This window comes from Malus sylvestris, chromosome 5 (genome assembly GCF_916048215.2).
Source record: "Malus sylvestris chromosome 5, drMalSylv7.2, whole genome shotgun sequence".
In the NCBI taxonomy this organism is placed as follows: Eukaryota; Viridiplantae; Streptophyta; class Magnoliopsida; order Rosales; family Rosaceae; genus Malus; species Malus sylvestris.
The window spans coordinates 40,771,728-40,795,137 of record NC_062264.1 but is presented as its reverse complement, the minus strand read 5'-3'; the positions used below and the strand labels follow the sequence as shown (position 1 = coordinate 40,795,137).

Sequence of the window (23,410 nt, the reverse complement as noted above, 5' to 3'; positions counted from 1 at the left end):
CTGCATTGCATGATTGGAAGTTTCCAGATGGGAAATTACCATTCAAGATTAACCGATCCTGACCATCCATTTTTATTTAGTTAATGGATTAAGCCTCATCTGTATGAACGTGCAGACCACAAACATAAAACAATTTTTCTTTAAAAAGAAAACCATGAAACGATTAGTCGGTAAAACCCTGTAGTGATGAAAAAGGTTGGGCCATGCAACTACAAACGGGTCAAAACCATATACCAACGGTTGTGTATACGGCACCAATCCATTTCACACTTTTATGGTTCTGATTGAGCTTCGTGTACAAACAATCTCAGTCTTAGCCTCTTACTTTTGTATACGAAGTGAGCTGAATAATCATGATCTAGTTAAAAAGCAAAATTGAGTTTTTTTTTGTTGGATTGTGTAACCAACTCTCTAGAAAAATTCTTATTGGTCCACGTAGCATATCTATTAATTGAGCTAAATCAGAATCAGCATTTCCGAGAAAAAACTTATGTGGGATTGTTCCTTTCTATTAGCAGTGTAAAGTGAATGCGTATCATCAAATTCAATCACATGTTATCTTTTAACTAGACTTTTTTTCTGCAACTTTGTATTGTCACGTGGCGAGAACAGTCTCACAAGAGTTTTCTCTCATTTCTAATAGTTTGAAATGAAAAAAGGCACCAATGTCACAACATGCTGAAAACCCAAATGAAATCTGTCCTAGCCAAGCAACTACTCTTGGAGCATATCTTCACATGCATCAATGATGGATCTCCCACCACCCCCACCTTTACTCAACAAGAACCACCATTACCATCTTCTCTGCTTCTCACTCACTCCAGAACATATCTGCAGCTCCGACAGCATTACACAAATTAAGCTGCTCGTCTGCCACTTCCCCAGTCTCATCTCACCGTGTTCGTTTCGTGTTCCTCTCTCTCTCTTCCATCCGTACAATTTCCTGTTCAAACATGATGTATAGTTTTCTTCTCTCTTTTTCCCTACTCCCTTTACCATCCACAACCAGCACGAGCCACCTGCCTGCACAGCATAAACTTCCAGCATATTCTTTTTAAAGCAGATAGGTCACAAGTGTGAAAGTCGAAACTAAACTACCCGAAAAGCAACAGGGGAAGCTGCAGCTATTATTAATACCCTTTTCTCACAAGACTTTAACCAACCTGAAAAATCTAGTTAGCAAAAACCGCTTTACTCGAACACAGAAGAACATGACATTTTCGTGCGCGAAAAACTTCTTCCGAAGGTTCTGTATTGATGAGTACCAACTGGACACTGTTGCTCAGAGCAGCTTCTTCTCTACTGATCTTCTGCCTTCCCTTGGTGCCAGAATCAACCAGTCTACTAAGCTCCGGAAATACATTATATCGCCGTATAATCCTCGTTACAGGTGATGATCATCCTTCATAATTGCCACACTATATACTTCTCCGATTCTAATACTAAGCAAGATGCTTATTTTTCAGGACGTGGGAGATGGTACTTGTTCTTCTAGTCATCTACTCTGCGTGGATTTGCCCGTTCGAGTTTGCATTTCTCCCTTACAAGCAGGATGCTCTTTTCATCGTTGACAACATTGTCAACGGCTTCTTTGGCATTGACATCATTCTCACTTTCTTTGTTGCCTATCTCGACAGCCGCTCTTACCTTCTTGTTGACAATCCAAAGCAAATCGCAATGAGGTGTGTAAAGGGCTTAATTCTGGTTCGAAACAACTAACATATATTACATGTTTTAATTTCTCTGCAAGAAATAACCCTTTTTTTTTCTTTCATACAATACAACCGAACAGGTACTTATCAACCTGGTTTCTTTTTGACGTGTGTTCCACTGCACCATTTCAGTCTATCAGCCTCCTCTTCACAAATCGCGGCAGCGAACTTGGGTTTAAAGTACTCAACATGCTCCGCCTCTGGCGCCTCAGACGAGTCAGCTACCTCTTTGCAAGGTTCCATCTTCCCTTGCGTTTGTTTTTTCTCCAAACTTTCCGGTTGACATAAAACTACCTATAGTTTTCTGCTTTCCTTCAAAATACACAAAACACTTACAAACCGTTTTCTGCTTTCCTTCAGACTTGAGAAGGACATCCGATTCAACTACTTCTGGATTCGCTGCACGAAGCTCATATTTGTAAGCCCCCGAAAAACCCCATAAGTGCATCACAATTCTCGTCTTTTTTCTCTTCACCATTTTAAACTTGGTGGCATCAAAACTTGTCCCCTGTCAAATTTCAGGTAACCCTTTTTGCAGTGCACTGCGCCGGATGCATCAACTATCTGATAGCAGACCGGTATCCTGATCCGAAAAGAACCTGGATCGGTGCAGTGTACCCAGATTTCAAACAAGACGGTCTCTGGAACAGATACGTTACTTCAATATACTGGTCCATCACAACACTAACAACCACTGGCTATGGAGATTTGCATGCTGAGAACCCTAGAGAGATGCTGTTTGATATTTTCTACATGCTCTTCAACTTGGGACTGAATTCTTACCTCATAGGAAACATGACAAATCTTGTAGTTCATTGGACCAGCAGAACCAGAATCTTTGTAAGTTTTAGTCCTCCTCCTTCCAGCTCTTAGTTTTTAGTACTGCAAATAAATAAATCAGCAGCTTCTGGGGGAGGTTCTACTTCTGAATGGACTAGAACAAACCCCCAGTCACAATCAAAGTTTTAGAAAAAGGTCCCATGGCCATATATTACTTGCAAAAGACATGGAAATGTTTCCTTTGTGTGCTCTCTTGCTACCCCACGTTTTGAAAGTGTTTCTTCAACCCTAACCCAACTCACATAAAATATTTGTTGTGAGAGGTTACAAGTCCCCCATCCCCATGGGACAAATATACAGATCTAGTTTTTATATAATACTCAAAGCGAAGAAAAATTCTTGGGTGTTATCGGTGATATACACCCATGTAAGTGTCTCAGCTGACTTTATTCCTTCGAGAGGGGATATAGTTCCTATCCCACTCATCGGTTTATCTTATTATTGATCGACATAACTCACTGAAATCTATCCACCGCGGTTGGGTGGGACCCAGACAGCTAGTGGATCAACCGTGAGTTGTTCAACCAAGGAACATGAGAAACCCACACAAGGGTGATGAGACAAAATCTCTGCGCGGACACAAAACCGTAATAGTTTTTACCCATAATACACCTCGTATTAATTGTTGTTTTCTTTGATTTTGGTGTTTGATAGAGGGACACAGTGAGAGCTGCAACAGAATTTGCAGCAAGAAATGACTTGCCCCCAAGGATTCAGGACCAAATGCTCTCACATATATGCCTCAAGTTCAAGACAGAAGGACTGAAGCAGCAAGAGACCTTAAATGGTCTCCCAAAAGCCCTTCGTTCTAGCATTGCCCAACATCTCTTCTTCCCCATCATTCAAAACATCTACCTCTTTCAAGGAGTTTCTCATGAATTCCTCTTTCAATTGGTAAAATCATCACATTAACTTATTATCGTTCATACCACACCGAGTAACGTTATTCAGATACTAAGCACATTGCTAACACTCTCACTAATAGAAGTGAGTCTCAATGATAGGGCACACCTCTATTAGGTAGTTTGTCGACAGTGGTGTTAAGAGTTGTGTGTCGAAATAGCATTATTGTTGCTCACAAGATGCTAAAACTATGTGTTCTCCTCTTAAGGTTTCAGAAATAGATGCAGAGTATTTTCCGCCCAAGGAAGACGTAATTCTGCAAAACGAGGCTCCGACCGATCTATACATACTGGTTTCCGGTGCGGCGGTGAGCCGGCTTAACTCTTACCTCTTGCATAATCTCCTAACGTTCTTAAAAATGCTTTCCGACCTGAGGTTCATTTTGGAAAAATTTATGGTTGCAGGATCTGGTGTCCAATATTGATGGGCAAGATCAAGTAAGTCACATATGCACATGTATACAGACCCTTTCAAAAAGGGGATCCCATTTTGCGGGATGTGAGAGTCCGGTTGACCTGAAATACATACTTGGTCGATTGGCTCTGACATCCCGCAAAGGGCAAACCTGGTCCTGATTATAAACATTTCAATACCGTGTGAGATTGGAGAACAGGAAATATCCGACTTCACTCTTAAACAGGTTATTGGAAAGGCTACTGCGGGGGATACTTTGGGGGAAATCGGAGTATTATGTCATAGGCCGCAGCCTTTCACCATTCGGACAACCGAACTTTCCCAAATATTACGACTCCGCAGAAGTTCACTCATGACCACTATACAAGCAAACAGGGATGACGAGCAGATTATCATGAACAACATTTTTCTGGTACCGAAACAAAATTGTTTACGGAAAAATGTACATGCAGTCATGCACACCACCCTTCTCTTCCAAGACTGATATTCTGTATTCTACTTTACAGAAACTGAAGGAACAAGAAGGGTTGGGCTGTGAATATCCACATACCGAAGGATGCTGTTCTTGCGCGGGGTGCAAAGATAGCTCGCATCAAGAACCATCAATGCAGGAAGCAAGGAATGATTTGTTTACAGGTTCGGAGACTATAGAAAGGAGCGAAATAGGCAAAGCTGATATTTCAACTAGATGTGCAATGGATGTCAGCACGATGGCTGAGGATGGCCAGACGGCTCTTCACACAGCTGTTTGCCAGGGAGATTTAAAAATGGTCAAAATTTTGGTCGAAGGAGGAGCAAATGTAAACAAACCAGATGCCAGAGGATGGACGCCGAAAGATCTGGCACAACAGCAAGGAAACAAGAGCATAACTGACCTCTTACGACGATATGAGAATAGGAGAGCAGCAGAACATAGAATAGAGTTTATTGAACTGGAAACATCTGAAATCACCAGGAATTGTAAAAGAAATTCCAAAAGACACGAGGGTGCCCAATTTTCCCACTCTCACCAGAAAGAAGTACCCATAAAGTGCTACCCGAGCAATTCTAGCCCAGATAGAGAAGGGATGAGATCAATCAACAATAGAGTGACTATCCACATGCATTTTCAGAATGGAACTGAGTCGGAAAGGCAGCTTGCAAAGTTAATAATCCTACCTGATTCGATCAAAGAGCTGCTCAGAGTTGCCAGTAAGCCTTCTTTTTCTCACCTCAAAACGCACGTTTAGACAATCCTGAATTATAAGTTCTTATAAATTAGACAATATTCAACAAAGGTAAGACCAAATTGAATGTCAAAAACATACCTTGAGCAGGATCAGCATACACTTTTCATAAACGGCATAGCTTTGTCTTCACACTTTATGACATTGCAGGTGATAAGTTCGGAGGACACAAACCTACAAAAGTTGTGAACGCAGAGAATGCAGAAATAGATGACATAAGTGTTGTTCGAGATGGTGATCACCTGTTTCTTCTCCATAACGACTGAAATACTGTGAATTCTGATGTGACTAGATCTCATTAAAATACAACTATGTAGATGCAAAGATAGCTTGTAACTTTTAGGCAATGTATAATAAGAGAGTACAGAAATTTTGATGTAACTAAAACCAGTAATACTACTGGAAAAGTGCAAGAGTCAATTACAGAATATGGCTCTTAATACTTTGGATGTGTAAAACCCCGTCAGGTAATTAATCAAAATTATAAAATAGCAAGAACTACGTATTAAAATCCTCTCATTATCTGGTTTACCCCCAGTACAGGGACGTCCAGGTCTTGTATCTTTATCACGTAGAAGAATCCCCGATGAATTGCAAGAGAAAATAAACAAACTAAGCCGCCTCTAAAACTTCAACCAGGGTATTGACTGTTTTCTGGAATCAGATGTGCTCTCTAAATATGTATGAAACACCAGGGAGTCTCAAGAAAGCGTCCATGTTTGCGCCTGCTACCATATAATTTGTCCATACATACTTTCCTTCCTTTGATTGATGCTTTAATGCAACAAAGTTTTATCCCATCTTGGCAGTGCCTTCAATTGGAATAGGATGAGCTTCTGTGTTAAAAACAAACTTATCCAATGGAATAACAGAACTATCTCCAAACAGCAAGTAAAAGTACTTCAGAGTCTCGCCCAAAAAGAACGTCTCCATCTTGTCTCTTTTATGAGGAGGAACTGAAGTTACATCATCCAAAGAACTGTATCCACCAGTATCAACCCTGGTATATTTCTCAAATGCTTCAAAAATCTGCCAACCCCATTCACGATATCTGCAATGTGCTAGTACGTAAGTGAAAGTGTTCCAGAAGGGGTTATGACTTATCCCCTACGCATGTGTTATTCATGGGGATTTGAAATGGATTGATGCATAAGAAAGAAAGTAAAAGCATAAGCATACTTTGGATCTTCTGTGATGCGGTACAAGACAAACAATGATTCCACTGTTTCAGGACGCAAGAGATTATGACGATCAGCAGGCTTGATGATTATGTCATTCATATATTCAGAACTCTTGTTACCACCATCAAGACCTCCTTCAGAAAATTCCTGCTTCGATAAGAGTTGTCAAGTCCACTGGTAAAATATAGACAATATAAAGTTGAAAAAAAACCAAAAAACATGATAATAAGTTCATGGATCTCTTCCCAAACAACTTAAAACCAATCCAAAACTAACCTTTGTATGGAAATAAGCAATTTCTGGAGCAAGACCAGTAGAGGTTACTGAATACATTTCAAAGCATGTTTTAGCCAGATCTTCTGCAAGTTTCAAATTTTCTAGGTCCTCAAAGTTAAGCATATTATTTCTCATTGCTTCTTCCTTGGTAAGGCCTTTCGTGGCCCCAAGTGCAAGAGTGCCAGGCAAGAAACATACCTGCAAAAGGCAGTACAAAATGTCACATTAAGACACATTTTCAAAAGAGCAAGGATGCCGATCATCATTCTAATGACAGGTACGTGCTTTTCCAGGTACCACAAAAAGCTAAACATACGTGAATTTTGTGGTTGTGCAAAATACTTGCAACTGGAAAGAACATAAAGCTAAATATTAACAATCAATTTTAAATTAAATAAGTTAGAAGGTTTCATATAGCAGGATGAGGACAGAGGTTGCCATCACAATTTTCAGTGGACTGTTTCCTGCTAATAATGGTAATTGCTTTCTCTCACATAATCCCAGCCCGAATCCTTAAACAACAACAGCAACAACAAAGCCTTATCCCACTATGTGGGGTCGGCTGTATGAATTGCTTTCTCTCGTCATGCTAGACGTCAAAACTTTGATTAAGTAAATTCAATGCCACCTACACGTCACTGTCCTATGTGGGGCAACATGATGTCCAACTAGTCAACCTTTTCCTTCTCTGACTTGAACAAACTTATAAGCTATCTAAATGCCAAAGATTTTGTGAAGTATAACATACCAGGTGGTCCATTTTGGAACTAAAAGAACTATCAGCTCCAAAAGGCAATTCCCCTACAAAAACCAATCCATTGGGGATTGATTTCTGAACTAGACGGTGTCTGACACCCTTCATTGCTTCCTCGTACATATCACGGAGATAAGTAAAATTACTTTCCCGTTTTTTCTGAAGCCAAACTTTCAGTAGGTATTCATAGTAGCTGTCACCACGAGATCCCAGTCTTATATTTTCTCCAGCAAATTCACCAGTGCTAGGGCTGCAGACAATATAGACAACATCAACAAAAAAATATATAGTAAACTAATAAACTAGGAGAAAATCAAGAAGAAACATGGGAGACGCCAACTCCCAAACAAATTTTGGTAAAAAATAGAAACATAAAGACAAAACACATTCTCAACTCACAAGAACAAATAAATACATATGTTTCAGGAAAACTAATAATAATTCAAAATATCCACCAAAATTTGTATCCATGAGACCTAGGGCACTACTAGAATCAGTAATTTTCAGCACCCTCTTCAATAAGAATACTCATATCATAACAGTTTAAACACATGGACCACACATTGTCCTAAAAAGGAAGACGAAGGGATAACTTTTACTGCTAAAGTTATTACATATATAGGCTACATGGGATCAACCAGGTGAGCAATTCTCATAAAAGAACAAAGAAGTACACTCTTACATATGTTTCGTTCTTAGTTAAGCAATAGGGGGGCCTTTTCATATTCCCAGCTCTACATTTTAATTTCTAAGACCCAACTATATAAATGTTTCAATCAACCTACATGCCATACCATAATATAATGCATGCAATAAATAATCATCATTCAAGAAAAATACAAATAATTTTTTGCTATAAAGGATATGTATGAAGGAGCAAAGACTGCCGTAAGAACTCATGAAGGACAAACCGAAAGCTTTCCCATAACTGTAGGATTACATCAAGGCTCATCCTTAAGTCCTTACCTTTTTGCGTTGGTAATGGATGAGTTAACAGGACATATTCAAGATGATATTCCTTGGTGTATGCTTTTCGCAGACGATATAGTGTTGATAGATGAAACTCAGGAAGGGGTAAATGCAAAGCTTAACCTTTGGAGAGAAGTGTTGGAATCTAAAGGTCTTCGCCTAAGCCGATCAAAGACAGAATATATGGAGTGCAAGTTCAGTGCAAATGGAGGCCAAAACGAGTTAGGGGTGAGGATCGGAGATCAAGAAATACCAAAGAGCGACCGTTTTCGTTACCTAGGATCTATCTTGCAAAAGAACGGAGAATTAGATGGAGATCTCAACCATAGAATACAAGCTGGATGGATGAAGTGGAAGAGTGCATCCGGCGTGTTGTGTGACCGCCGTATGCCACTGAAGCTCAAGGGAAAATTTTATAGGACGGCAATAAGGCCGGCGATGATGTATGGCACAGAATGTTGGGCGGTGAAACATCAACACGTACACAAAATGGGTGTAGCGGAGATGAGGATGCTTCGTTGGATGTGTGGGCACACGAGAAAGGATAAGATTAGGAATGAGGATATCCGGGGTAAAGTAGGAGTAGCCGAAATTGAAGGAAAGATGAGAGAAAATCGGTTACGGTGGTTTGGACATGTGCAAAGAAGGCCTACTGACGCTCCGATTAGAAGATGCGACTATGGGACAGAGGTTCAGGGCCGAAGGGGTAGAGGAAGACCTAGGAAAACTTTGGAAGAGACTCTAAGAAAAGACTTAGAGTACTTGGATCTAACGAAGGACATGACACAGGATCGAGCACAATGGCGTTCTAAGATTCATATAGCCGATCCCACTCAGTGACTTGGATTTTCCAAGTCTCCAACCAAGAAGTTTTCCTCACTCGGGAACTTAAGGGAACACTACCCCAACCTACATGCTCCACTCAGAAAGCTTCAACATACAAGCTTCAACAAAAGAAAATTCAAAGAACTTAGCGAAGAAGGCTTTGGTGTATTTAACACAATACGTTGAAATGAAGGAAAGCTTATTTATTGATATCCCCGATAAGCTACAAATATGTACATATACATGAGTCAAAATAAACACACAAGAGGGAGCCTTCACAAAGGTTGCTTAGGAGAAGTCTCAGCAGTCGGTAGAGCCCCAGAAAGAGAAGGCACCGGAGGGGGATCATTTGGAGCCTTAGTACTGGACAGAACCCTAGAAGGAGGAGGCATCAGAGGTTGATCATTTGGAGCTTCATTACGCGGTACAGCCCCAGAAGACGAAGGCAATAAATGCCTTTGGAACAAACCCACAAATCTCTGATGATCAAGTAAAACCTGACCATCAGTTTCCTTCATCTGGTCAAGCTTCCTCTTCATGTTTGTAGCATAGTCATGTGCGAGCCGGTGCAACTGTTTATTCTCATGCTTGAGCCCTCTAATCTCCTGTTTGAGACTCATCACTTCAGCCGCCAATGATTCAACTTGGCGGGTTCGAGCAAATAGGCGTTGGGCCATATTAGACACAGAACCTGCACACTGAACACTGAGAGCCAGCGAATCCTTAACAGCTAACTCATCAGACCGTTTGGAAAGTAGTCTGTTATCTTTGGGAGTGAGAAGGTTCCTGGCCACCACCGCAGCGGTCATATCATTCTTCATCACGGAATCCCCAACGGTAAGAGGACCAGTTGAGGAGACGAAGGATGGGCGCCATATGTTGTCTGGAGAAGGCGGGGCTGCCTCTTCAACAAGGTTCAAGTCAAAACGACGGTCGGAGGGGCCAGACATTTTCAAAGGTGTTGAAGAGAGAAGAGGTCGGACAAATCAAGATCTTAGAAGTGCAAGAATGAAGCTTCTACTGGTGGAGATTCAAGTGTGCTTTGGAACTTAATGCCAGCCTCTATAAAAATCTGCACTCGACGGAGCTTCAGAAATCAAAGAGGCGCCTGCTCAGAAATCGAAGAGGCGTTTGCTTTCTCAAAAGTTGGGCTGCTTAGAGATCACGAGGGTTGATCTCAGAAATCGAAGAGCCGTTTGCTTTCTCAAAAGTTGGGCTGCTCAAAGACCACGAAGGCCGATCTCAGAAATCGAAGAGGCGCTCGCTTTCTCAAAAGCTGGGCTCCCTAGAGACCACGAGGGCCGATCTCAGAAATCGAAGAGGCACCTACTTTTCCAGCCTTGTCAGAACCTGTCACACGCACACTCAGCTTTGCGGAAATTATGGGCATTCTGTCAAAGACTTCTGGGGAAGTAGAAAACACATGAATCTTACTGTTCAATCACCCACTTCCCACACGCAACAATAGCTCATGGGTACCACAGATAACTTTGTCAAAGTTCTCTGCCAAAGTTGAGCACGTGAAGCTTGCAGCTCCCACTACATCGCTCTGACCAAGAAGGGTAAAAGAATAGCAAAGAAACAGCACTAACAAAGTTTAGACCCATAAATTTTGAAGGTCTAGCTACCATATTATTACCCACAAGGGTAAAGGAACAGTACCATTGCTGGATAATTGGAAAGTCCCTGTGTGTCAACCTCTGTGCTTCGTGGCAAGGTAGACTAGCAAACATGCCCAACCTTTACTCACATTCGAGAAAACACTCCCAACAAGATTGCTTGCTCCAAAATCGAAGAGGCACCGCCCTCCGAATCTCGAGAGCCACTCTCCCAACATGATTACTTTCTCAAAAATCGAAGAGACACTGCTCCCCGAATCTCGAGAGCCAGACCCCCAGCATGATTGCTTTCTCAAAAATCGGTGAGGCACCGTTCTCCGAATCAATCGAAGAGGCGCTCGCTTTCTCAAAAGCTAGGCTGCTCAGATACCACGAGGGCCGATCTCAGAAATCGAAGAGGCATCTACTTTTCTAGCCTTGTCAGCACCTGTCACACGCACACTCAGCTTTGCAGAAATTATGGGCATTCTGTCGAAGACTTCTGGTGAAGTAGAAAGCACATGAATCTTACTGTTCAATCACCCACTTCCCACACGCAACAATAACTCATGGGTACCACAGATCACTTTGCCAAAGTTCTCTGCCAAAGTTGAGCACGTGAAGCTTGCAGCTCCCACTACATCGCTCTGACCAAGAAAGGTAAAAGAATAGCAAAGAAACAGCACTAACAAAGTTTAGACACATAAATTTTGAAGGTCTAGCTACCATATTATTACCCACAAGGGTAAAGGAACAGTACCACTGCTGGATAATTGGAAAGTCCCTGTGTGTCAACCTCTGTGCTTCGTGGCAAGGTAGACTAGCAAACATGCCCAACCTTTACTCACATTCGAGAAAACAGTCCCAACAAGATTGCTTGCTCCAAAATCGAAGATGCACCGTCCTCCGAATCTCGAGAGCCAGACTCCCAACATGACTACTTTCTCAAAATCGAAGAGAGGGTAAAGGAACAGTACCATTGCTGGATAATTGGAAAGTCCCTGTGTGTCAACCTTTGTGCTTCGTGGCAAGGTAGACTAGCAAACATGTCCAACCTTTACTCACATTCGAGACAACACTCCCAACAAGATTGCTTGCTCCAAAATCGAAGAGGCACCGCCTTCCGAATCTCGAGAGCCAGACTCCCAACATGATTACTTCCTCAAAAATCGAAGAGACACTGCTCTCCGAATCTCGAGAGTCAGACCCCCAGCATGATTGCTTTCTCAAAAATCGAAGAGGCATCGTTCTCCGAATCTCGAGAGCCAGATACCACAGACCACTTTTTCAAAGTGCTCTGACAGAGTTAAAACATGTGAAACTGGCAGCTCCCACTACCGTGCTATGACCAAGCAGGGTAAAGGAATAGCATTACTACTTGTTGTTAGGGAGACTCCTATATATGTCGACCTCCATCCCAACGGACAGGCAGACCTGCAAAAATGCTCAACCCTTCATCATATCTGAGAGGGCACTCCCAACAAAGCCTTTCGAAATATTCAGCTTTCTTTCCCCCCGATAATACCTCTGCAAACAAGCTATACTAGAGCAAGAATATCTCATATCATCAGGGTTAAAAGCAAGAGTATCCCATATCATGCTTTTTCCCTGTTTTTTCTTTTGACCTTGTTTTTACCTGCAAGACAAGGAGAAAGAGAGCAATATGTCAGCACTTGGAATCAAGCTTCCAGCCAGGAACTGACTGCCTGGAACCCCTTACCTGATTACTTACCTGGCATTGCTCTCGAGTACTCATCTTCATCATCTTATGTTTCCAGGGAAGATTCCGCATCTGCTTGAGGAACAGATAGGGCAAGTGCGAAGGATACAAGGAAGCATGTGGAGACAAGCGTAACAGCACACGTGCCGATACATCCATTACTCTGTCAAAAGCAAAAGTATCCCATATCAGCAGGGTGGAACGTACTCTAGATTTGATGGACTTGTTTTGACCCTCAAATTCTTCAGTCGGCCTTATACTCTGGAGGAAACCAGAAAACCCTCCAGCTCAGTTCAAGAATAAGCCTGTGGAAAGTTACTTCTTCAAAAGCAAAAGTATCTCATATCATCTCTTCTCATTTTTCTTCTCTTTATCCTTCATGCTGCTGCAAGATGGGGAGAAGGTGAACAATCAGTCGGAGCTCTGATTGCTTACCTTGTCTGTCACCTCTTTCAGCAGACCCCCTAGCTCGGCGACTTGGGGGACTCCTACTACATGGTTTGTATCGCGCTTGACCAAGCCTGAAACTACAAGTAAGCTTCAAGTGAAATTGATACATTACCTTGTGCATCTCCACCAGTTAAAGATACCACCCCTGGATGGAGGAAGAGTACTTCCAGAGAAGATGCCACATCTACCTATGAGACAGATAAGGCAAGTCAAGACGACACCACACTCCGATACTTAGAAGTTTCGTGATTACGAGATCATTCTCCCACAATATTTCCTAATGTCATTTGTACTAAATCATTCACTCGTACTCGCTAAAGGAGAGCTTGAACCTATGTACTTGTGTAAACCCTTCACAATTAATGAGAACTCTTCTATTCCGTGGACGTAGCCAATCTGGGTGAACCACGTACATCTTGTGTTTGCTTTCCTATCTCTATCCATTTATATACTTATCCACACTAATGACCGGAGCAATCTAGCGAAGATCACAAAAAGCGACCGTTTTCGTTACCTAGGATCTATCTTGCAAGAGAACGGAGAATTAGATGGAGATCTCAACCATAGAATACGAGCTGGATGGAAAGAGTGCATCCGGCGTGTTGTGTGACCGTCGTAGGCCACTGAAGCTCAAGGAAAAATTTTATAGGACGGCAATAAGGCCAGCGATGTTGTATGGCAGAGAATGTTGGGTGGTGAAGCATCAACACGTACACAAAATGGGTGTAGCGGAGATGAGGATGCTTCGTGGGATGTGTGGGCACACGAGAAAGGATAAGATTGGGAATGAGGATATCCGAGGTAAAGTAGGAGTAGCCGAAATTGTAGGAAAGATGAGAGAAAATCGGCTCTGGTGATTTGGACATGTGCAAAGAAGGCCGACTGACGCTCCGGTTCGAAGATGTGACTACGGGACAGAGGTTCAGGGCCGAAGGGGTAGAGGAAGACCTAGGAAAACTTTGGAAGAGACTCTAAGAAAAGACTTAGAGTACTTGGATCTAACGGAGGGCATGACACAAAACCGAGCGCAATGGCGTTCTAGGATTCATATAGCCGACCCCACTTAGTGGGAAAAGGCTTTGTTGTTGTTGTTGTTGTTGTTGTTGTTAATGACACAGAAAGGCACTCCTCAGTACAAGGAAAATGTCAACACGATGCTAGACTTATGAACAAGAATTAAGAAATTGAAAAGAATAATGATGTAAGTATTAGTATAATATTTCAGACTCATACCTTATAAATATGGGTATCAGTCCTTCCACCTTAGGCAGAGTCTTTATGTGTTCCAAGACCTTCATTGACTCCACAGTGTACTTTGGATCACCAGAAACTGAACTTAGATAATTGAACTCAAGCTGCAAAGTAGAGACTTCTGAAGTACTACTAAGACCATCGGGAGCTGGATGCGCTGAAGGATCTCGAAGAACAATATCACCAAAAGGAATAGCAGTTGGACTGGAAGTAAAACCAGTTAGCAGACGATCAGCTAAGTTCTTAGCAGTTTCTAGATAAACAACTGGCTTAGGTCCTTTATGTGTAGGGTCCATCCCATTTTCCACAGAACTCAGATGATATGCACTTAAAAGACCACCCAAAACACGTATTGTAGTTTCAAATAAATTGACTTGTCCTGTCTGATTAATCTTATTTGAAAGTTGTGTTTCAATCCATAATCCAGCTTCAGAAACAACTTCGTCAGCACCCATTATCATCGCAGTGTCAAGAGCATCCACAATAGTTGCACCTAGACCACCTAACCCATCAACCCCCCGCTTGCTCACGGGCATCAACTCATCATAACCCATTGCATACTTTTTATATCCCGACCACGCATGAATAAACGCCTTCTTGACATTCTGTTGCCTAGCTATCCATTTCGGGTCAGAATTTAACTTCCTATGATCAAGACCAATGTTGCCACGACTACCTTTTTCATCAGGCGGTAACTGAGGAGGAAGCCTCGGTGGTTTTCTGAAAATATTTCCAAACCTAATGCCGCCACTCTTAATGTGCTCATACGTACCATTATTACCACCTTTCACTAATCCATCAGTGGTGGGACTAGTATGTGTGAGCATAAGATACGCTACACCGAATATCATTAGTAAAAGTAGAAACTTTCCTGTACTACAACTCATACAATGATTCTTTATGTTACTGGTCTGTAAAGTTTGAGTTATCACCTGGGAAACAAGAAATAGAAACTCAATTGGTTTTACAGAATATTTAGAAAGCAAAAGAATTTACACCAGCCATATGAAAAATTGAGAAGATTATGATTCAATTGTGATTATATTCATAAATTTAGCTGTTAAAGTCGTTGAAAGTCGAAACTTGAAAACAGAGGAGCATCATACAATATTAATCCAGAATGTAAAGAAAATTAAAATTTCAGCTCGATGAACAGACAATAAATTGAATCGATATACAGAAGTAATCGCAATCGGAATCATGAATCGAAGTCAACGAAAGGGAGAAAATGGAAGAGATCTGAGGAATGGAAGACCTTGAAGAAGGAGCGATGGCGGAACTTGGCGTTGTCGTAGTGGACATCTTTCTTGGAGTAAGGTAGAGACTTGGACGACATGCTCGATCCGATCGTCGTCGCCGCCGCCGCCGCCGCCTTAGGGTTCCGTTCTCAGTCCTCAGCTCCGCCTCTAATCGGAGGCTGAGAGGCACCGCGCCGGGACTTGATCGAAATCCCGCCGGAATCTGATTTCGCGAGAAAATGAGGGAAAATGTTGGATTTTGGTTTTTGGAATCGTGAGAATTGGATTCGCGGGAATGTTAGAATGGCGATTAGCGATCGTTCAGGACTGAAAGCTCCTCCTCTCTCCAGTTTTTGAGAGAGAGAGAGAGAGAGAGAGAGAGAGAGTTATTGTTGACCGTTGGATGAACACGTCATGATGGGCAATTTCTATCGGACTTGTTCAGACGTTGCGGGAGTTGACTTGGAAGTCTACAATCACTGTAACGAGAAATTTTTCATTATGACAAGAACACTAGGACATTGCGTATTTTTATATAATAGTGAAATTTTTTTAATTTTTAACATACAAATTTCATCATTTGTATAGTGACATGTGGTGTATTAACTCGTATGTCAGTCACACTGAAAAATCTCTCTTGACCAAGGAAGAAAATATCGGTAATATCGGAAATATCGGTAGTTTGAAAACACGGAAATATCGATGGAAATATCGGGATAATATCGATATTGATATCGATAAAAATTACATGGAAACCATGGAAATTGTAAGAAAAACTTGGAAATTTTTATTGAAACTTTGCAGGATGTTTATTTAGTCAATTATCTATTAGTTCATCACAAAAACTTGGAAGGAAATGCATTGCATGATGGATTTAACATTATCAAGTTGATTATATAGCGAGCTGACAAACATTGTGAGTGTATAAAATATGTAGTAATTAATGAAAGAAGTCTAAACACACCATAATCATTTATATATAATGAATTAGTACAATATTTTACACTTTATACATTGCATGGTAAGATACATTAGTGACTTAGTACCACATAGAGTTCCTATGAGGTTCAAATTTTTCACTATCTTCATCATCTCTATGTGTAGAGTAAGTGTATTGTGAAGAGTAGTCAGCAACCATGACAATGGTTTTCAAGAACCAAAACCCAAAAGTCAATAGGAAACCGAATACTTCGGTATTTTTCGGGATTACCAAACAAATGGGATTTGGAAACCAATCCCATATCGAAAATTTCGGTATTTTTCGAGATGGGATTCCCGAACTTCATGATGGTTTTGGTTTGTGACTTTTTCGGTTTGGTTCGGGATTTTCGGGAATTTTTTCCAACCCTACCATGTAAGTCACCAAATAAAAAATAGAAAAATTAAAAACCACATGCCATTGACTAAGTAATTAATTGACACAATTTAAAATATAATACCACAAAAAATTTGGAATATGTGCAAATTTGTTTCTTGTAAAAAGAATTCAAAACAAAACCATATATATAAATATTTTGGCACATCATCGCAACAACATAAGTGATATGGTGGTTAAGGCGTTAAGGAGTTAAATGGGAGGGGTTTGAATCCCTCTAGTTTCAAAACTGAGACTTTTCAAACAATTTTAAGTTATTTTTGGCTTTCATATCGCGATATTTAGATAATATCGCGATATTTTGACGAAAACTCATTTGATACCTAATAAAATATCGGTAACTAAAAAAAACGAAAATATCGGCGATATTTCGCATCGCCGATATTTTCGATATTTTATTCCATGCTCTTGACAACTTAATTTTGGGAAAAACAATTAAATTCCAATAAAAATAAAAATAAAAGTAGCAAATAAATTTAAATAATAATTCTTGACAATATCAATTGGTCAGGCAATTTGACTGCAATGAGATTATTTGGTCATATCATGTACTCATTCAATTGTAATCGGATTTGAAATTCTTATTTTTGCATGTTCGTTATGTCAATTTATCAAGAGGCCTTCATCGTTTTTAGGTAGACTGAGTTGATCATAACTCCCTTCGATTGATCTTTTTAATTGGGTCGCAGTCGGTCCTTTGTGGTAGGGCGGGTCACGCTGTCGAGAAGCTTTCCCTACAATCAGTAGTAAACAACCAATGAATTAAAACAATGAAAATTCTCGTGTTACTATTTATTTATACTATCATTTATATCATTAGAGATGAAATCTACATTTGTTGGTGAGAGCGACTTCTATTACATAGATGATATAAATAGATGGAAAGTGTGGAATTATTTTTAAAACAATGGAATTTCTGAACAAAATTGCTTGCTGGGCCCATTTCTATTAAAAAATGGTACAAATGATGATATAAATAGATAGTAAGTATAACATTACTTATGTCTAAATAGTACCCCAAGCAAAACAAGACAAACGTAAAATAAATAGTGAATGCAGTATTACTTCTAATTAGTACCCCAAATAAAACAAAACAAGACAAACGTAAAATAAATAGTAAATGTAGCATTACTTCTAATTAGTACCCAAAACAAAACAAAACAAAACAAACCAAACGTAAATGTTTAAAATGTCACTTATCTACGTTAATACAAGCATCCCACTAATCCTTTTGTTTCTTAAAACACAGGTGTTTAGGTCTTGGCTATATATAATGTAAGCTTTCTTGGGATTAACACCTTTCTCAAATTCCAAATTTCATTTCTTCATCATAAATTCACCAAGAACCCAACTCTTCTCAACTCTCTCATGGGTTTCAGTAACATTCAAATCACCCTCAACTGCATGATCTGCACCTTCCTCTTCCTCATCCGCACCCCCTCCTCTTCCGCCCTCATCTCCTCCTCCTCATCCACCTCCGCATCACCAAAACCCCACGACATCCAACCCCAAACCCCAACAGCCGCCATACCCCCGGCCGCCGCCACCCAATACCGAGTGTTCTACATCAAGAACACGCCGCTGTTTGAAATGGACAAACAAGATCCGATCAAGAAGCACAGAAAGATGAGGCACAGGAGGAACATGAATAAGAAGACGACCAAGAAAGACTTCAAAACGGCGCCGTTCTCGGTGATGCTGCCCAAGGGTTTCGTCCCGCCTTCCGGTTCGTCGCCTTGCCACAATGCGTACCCCAACTCCGTCGCTTTCTTCTGCGACCTCGCTCCCACTGCTGCAAAACCCTAAACCGCCGCTGTTTCATTTTGTTCCCGCGCACGTGCATGCGTGCCACGTGACGATGAAAACAAATGATGAAGAAGATCGATGGACTGGAGGAGTACTTTTTCTGTTAGTTTTCGACTTTCTTTATGATTTTCTTGGTGAATTTTGTTTCGGATCTGTCACCCGCCTTTTTGCTTGAAGCGCTAGGGTTCGTAAAATAAGGTTGCCCAAGAGAACATCAATTGTAAAACACTTTATTGTTAGCCTATATCAATATATAGGTATATATGAATTACATATGCTCTCTATGTTTTATGTTATTTCAATTTTTTTTTTTTTATAAAAATGTTACGCTATTCATTAATTGAAGAACAATTCGTACAAGATGATAGAATTTCGGGTAAAATGCAAGGCCGAGGACTAGGAAAAAAATGGTGTCGCATATCATATTTTAAATGGATATGATAAGAAAATGCCTCTTTTCTCACCTTAATTTCTTAATGTATGAAATTTGATTAATGAATTAATTAGTAATATACTGCGCATGTTGAGACATAATGTTGCTGAAATGTCTGTTGCTTGTGACAAACACACATACACATGTATACAGATTTGGGCATGTTTGATTCGTCCTAGATCATACAGAAAGTCAATGGTGGGTGAGTGTGTGAGAATTTAAGCCGCCGGAAAATAGGAAGAGGGCATGTGAATATGCATCGTATGAGTCCCATGAGAGATCGATGGGAGGGCACACGGCACGCACTTGTTTTGTTTGGGTTGTCGAAGTTTTCGTAGCGTATACTCCAACTCCATGCATGGACGGGGCTCTCTTTATTTGCAATATGTCAATCTGCGTGCAAATCTATACATCCCTTATACAGTACACACACACACACACACTAGCTATAGCCTTCACATTTTGGTTTAGCGAAAATTCTATGGTATTCGGAGTATGAAATATTTTGAAATTTTGAGACCGTTAGATTTTGATTTTGTGCTTGATTTGAAAATGATGTAAATTAGAAACTTGACTTAAAGAATTAAATGTAAGTAGAACACATTGCCCCTCTAGTGATTCATTTTCACGTGTTTTAGTAAACATTGAGGAAGACGAGAAAGGAAATGCTTCAAATACCAATGTTTAATAAACCCATGGATTTGAAGAAATATAATAATTTAAGTTGTTATTCTATGTAGGTAAACCTATCAATAATTTAACGAGACAATGACATAAAGTCGGGAAATGTTTGGGCAACCTTTATATTACTTGAATAGTTTTACTTTCTCATATAACAACGCATAGGTGACCACTTAGTACTACAGTCTGGTAGTATTCCTCTTACTTAAAAATAAGAGGTCTTAAGTTCGAATCTCGTGGATGGCGAATTTGATACCGAATTAGGTTGCCCATTGTGTGGTTTAATCAAACTCCATCTTCCCCTAGTGTAAAAATATCGATGTATTAAAAAAAAAACAACGCATGGGTGGCTTCAGATACGGCCTATACGACATATCTCGCCCATTTTAAGGGCCTAGTGCATCCAATTAAGCATTGGGCCCAAACTTCATTATACACTAGCTTGAAGAAGAAACTACGGCCCAGACCAACAAGGCCCATCCGATCACTCACCCAAGCCCCATGCTCAAGGACAGAGATTCAGCTTCAATAGTGAATTACCAACGGTCCCAACCCAACCAAAAGAGAAGGGAAGAGTGTCTCAGACTCTCTATGTACTGCAAGTTTGCAACGACAAAATGTCAGTGAGAACTTCCATCAAACACCTGGAGTGTCACCGCTCCCCAATCCTCAAAACTCTCACTCGCTCTCTCTCATGGTCGCTCTCCACCCCGCCGCAGTCGCCAAAGTGGCCGCCTTCAAAGCTAGATCAGCAAGATCCCTACTCGCTCCTCAAGCAAGACCCAATCGAAATCTGCTCTTCTCTGTGGGTCAAGGCCTTCTCTTCCCCGCCCACCATCGCCTTCCCCAACCTCACTGGCTTCCTCTCCAAATTCGACCTCTGGGTATTGGCCTACCAGCGTTCCTGCGCCCACGTGACCGGCACGTTCCCGCCCCGCAGCGCTATCCACTCCCACGTCCTCCATGACCTCCTCTCCCTTCGAAACTCCGTCGTTCGGGGGAGTTTCTCCTGGAACAAGAAGACCCAGCAGTATATCCGAAGCCCCAATGACAAACCCAGCAAGGAAATCGCATCCAAGCGTAAGCTCCAGGCTATGCTCGAGTCTGACGAGCCCTGCTTCCAAGACCGGGTCGTTCAGGAGGTCCTTTTGATGATACTGGAGCCTGTTTTCGAGGCCCGGTTTTCGCCAAAGTCCCACGCTTTTCGACCCGGAAGGAATGCCCACACGGTTATTCGGACCATCCGGAGCAATTTCGCCGGGTACTTGTGGTTTCTGAAAGGAGATATCAGTGAGATTTTTGACAATGTGGATAGGAATTGTGTAATGGGTTGCTTAGAGCAGGCCGTGAGAGACAGGAAAATACTGGGTTTGATCCAATCGGCTGTCCGAGCACCGAATCGAAAACAGAGTGATGGTGATGGCGAATGGCCGAAGAACAAAAAGAAGAAGAAAGCGGCTAAGAAGAAGAAGAAGATTTTGAACGACAAGGAGCCGAAGCCAGACCCGTATTGGTTGAGGACGTTCTTCAACTTTGCACCTGAAGAAGCTGCTAAGGTACCTTCTTATGGACATTGTGGAATTTTGAGTCCTTTACTTGCTAATGTTTGTCTTAATGAATTGGATCAAGTTATGGAGGATAAGATAGTTGAGTTTTTTAAGCCATCTAGTCTCGATTCTATATGGAAAAACTCGATAAATGATGGTTGTCATAACCCGTCTTGGCCAGAGTTTGTTCCTTCTAGTGGGAATGAGAAAACTAGAAAAATGGATTATATTCGATATGGGGGTCATTTCTTGATTGGTATTCGAGGGCCTAGAGAGGATGCGGTGGATATTCGTAAGCAAATAATTGAGTTCTGTGAGAGAAGACTTGGGATAAGGTTGGATAACTCCAAGGTGGAGATTGAACACATAACTAGGGGAATTCAGTTCTTAGACCATATAATTTCCCGAAGGGTTATACACCCCACGCTTAGGTACACAGCCTCTGGAGGCAATGTTGTGAGCCAAAAAGGGGTGGGGACTCTCCTTTCGGTTACTGCTAGCTTACAACAATGTATTCGCCAATTCAGGCGGCTTGAGTTTGTTAAGGGCGATAAAGATCCTGAGCCACTGCCCTGCACTCCAATGCTTTACTCTGGTCAAGCTCATACCAATTCCCAGATGAATAAGTTGTTAGAGACAATGGCTGATTGGTACAAGTATGCTGATAATCGCAAGAAAGTTGTTGGGTTTTGTGCCTATGTTATTCGTAGTTCTTTGGCTAAACTGTACGCTGCAAGATATAGACTAAAATCACGAGCCAAGGTGTATGGAATAGCTTCACGTGATCTCAGTCGTCCACTGAGGGAGAGCAGCAACAATTCTGCACCCGAATATTCTGATCTACTGAGGGTGGGACTTGTTGATGCAATCGAAGGTGTTCGGTTCTCACACATGTCTCTGATTCCATCTTGTGATTACTCTCCATTTCCTAGAAATTGGGTCCCAGATCATGAGCGGCTCTTACGTGACTATATCAGACTTGAAGACCCAAAATTCTTTTGTGCCTTGCATAGATCAATTAAACGAGATGGTTTAATTTTGCCTCAAGATGAGATATCTGAAATTCTGTGGGATTTCAAAACCGTTGGGGTTCGGAACTATAAGCTAAGGGAAGAAAGAACAAGAAAAGATTGCGTGGAAGTGCCTGGCTCATGATGAATTCTATCAGAGATTGGCAACTGGAACTTCATCAAGAGTTGAACGGGGTAGTGCACCTGCTTGGAATGCTAATATCGTCCATTTCATGAAGGGATGTCAACTTTCCAATATATTGCTTCTTTCTGAGTCTAGCTGCTTTTAATTGTTGCTGGACTGAAGGACTCTGCACGCCTGCATATTTGAGTGATTGAAATTTGCAATGCGACAGTAAGAAAAGCAAGAAAAGTACCAACGTTCAGCGCAAATGAGAAGTCAGAAGTGACGGATTTGGGACAATGATTAGGGCCAAGTTTCCTCCTATGATTTTCCCTCAAGAATGTTTGCTAAGCAAACACTTCAGTGCTCACTGTCGTCCTTTTCAACTTCGTCTTTAAATACCGAAGCCGGGAATGTTGCGGTCAGGCTAGCGGGAACTTTAAAGGTAAGCTTGTCTGAAGAGAGATCATCGAAGTAGATTTCACAAACGGAAATCCAGACGAATACTTCCTTACTGGCAACACCAGTGAGCTTCGTGATCCTACCTTTCTCAACCAGCATTGTCAGCTCATCATCTTAAGAGACGGTCTTGCCAATGCTCTTAAACTTGTGCGTTGTCTTCTTCTGCTTCAGCCTCACGAAGCCTGATGGCTGGTGGTGGCCCATCTCCTCGATGTCTGCCCTGATGAGGCCTTTGGGGAAGAGACAGTTCCTTCAGAAGCTCATGGAACTTCTGCTTGCACAGAGCTTCACCGTGGTAAGTCTCTGCGTTGCTTCGATGAGTTTTGATTAGTGCCGAAGACATGTTTGAGAATGGAATTGTTTGGGAAGGATCAAGAACTGGTGGTGGGAGGAAATGGAGTGCAGGATTTGGATTTATATTGTATGCAAAGCTCTGGCTGCAAGTTGCTTGCCATTGAAGTAACAGAAACCTAACGTGGCTAGATTTCCAGGGTTTAGGGTTAAAGAATCCTGAAAGCTGTACCAAACGGGCCTTGAATCTGGCTAGATTTTCAGCTTCCTAATACACTCTAATTGCACATTATTGCTTTGATTAATGTCATCTTTTAGCATGAA

At 41.3% G+C, this 23,410-nt stretch overlaps 5 protein-coding genes across 5 annotated transcripts; 3 read left to right on the top strand and 2 right to left on the bottom strand.

Annotated features, from left to right (window-relative positions):
• Window positions 1–723: 723 nt before the first annotated feature.
• Window positions 724–5,482, top strand: LOC126621121 (potassium channel KAT1-like). The gene is made up of 11 exons (XM_050289503.1): window positions 724–1,390; window positions 1,467–1,682; window positions 1,793–1,948; window positions 2,073–2,130; window positions 2,235–2,552; window positions 3,207–3,446; window positions 3,664–3,762; window positions 3,860–3,892; window positions 4,096–4,281; window positions 4,376–5,060; window positions 5,246–5,482. The coding sequence occupies exons 1-11, from the start codon at window positions 1,212–1,214 to the stop codon at window positions 5,359–5,361; spliced, it is 2,286 nt and encodes a 761-aa protein (XP_050145460.1). The 5' UTR covers window positions 724–1,211; the 3' UTR covers window positions 5,362–5,482.
• Window positions 5,447–15,761, bottom strand: LOC126621123 (mannosyl-oligosaccharide 1,2-alpha-mannosidase MNS3-like). The gene is made up of 6 exons (XM_050289506.1): window positions 15,375–15,761; window positions 14,102–15,051; window positions 7,301–7,556; window positions 6,553–6,750; window positions 6,275–6,423; window positions 5,447–6,146 (listed from the first exon to the last, which is right to left on the bottom strand). Exons 1-6 carry the CDS (start codon window positions 15,453–15,455, stop codon window positions 5,888–5,890), a joined length of 1,893 nt encoding a protein of 630 aa, XP_050145463.1. The 5' UTR covers window positions 15,456–15,761; the 3' UTR covers window positions 5,447–5,887.
• LOC126621125 (uncharacterized) lies at window positions 9,283–10,469 on the bottom strand. Its single transcript, XM_050289509.1, has one exon. The coding sequence runs from the start codon at window positions 10,048–10,050 to the stop codon at window positions 9,376–9,378; it is 675 nt and encodes a 224-aa protein (XP_050145466.1). The 5' UTR covers window positions 10,051–10,469; the 3' UTR covers window positions 9,283–9,375.
• Window positions 15,762–18,052: 2,291 nt separating the features above from the next.
• On the top strand, window positions 18,053–18,772 carry LOC126621126 (uncharacterized). Its single transcript, XM_050289510.1, has one exon. The coding sequence runs from the start codon at window positions 18,101–18,103 to the stop codon at window positions 18,536–18,538; it is 438 nt and encodes a 145-aa protein (XP_050145467.1). The 5' UTR covers window positions 18,053–18,100; the 3' UTR covers window positions 18,539–18,772.
• Window positions 18,773–20,137: 1,365 nt separating this feature from the next.
• LOC126621122 (nuclear intron maturase 1, mitochondrial-like) lies at window positions 20,138–23,410 on the top strand. Its single transcript, XM_050289504.1, has one exon. The coding sequence runs from the start codon at window positions 20,270–20,272 to the stop codon at window positions 22,352–22,354; it is 2,085 nt and encodes a 694-aa protein (XP_050145461.1). The 5' UTR covers window positions 20,138–20,269; the 3' UTR covers window positions 22,355–23,410.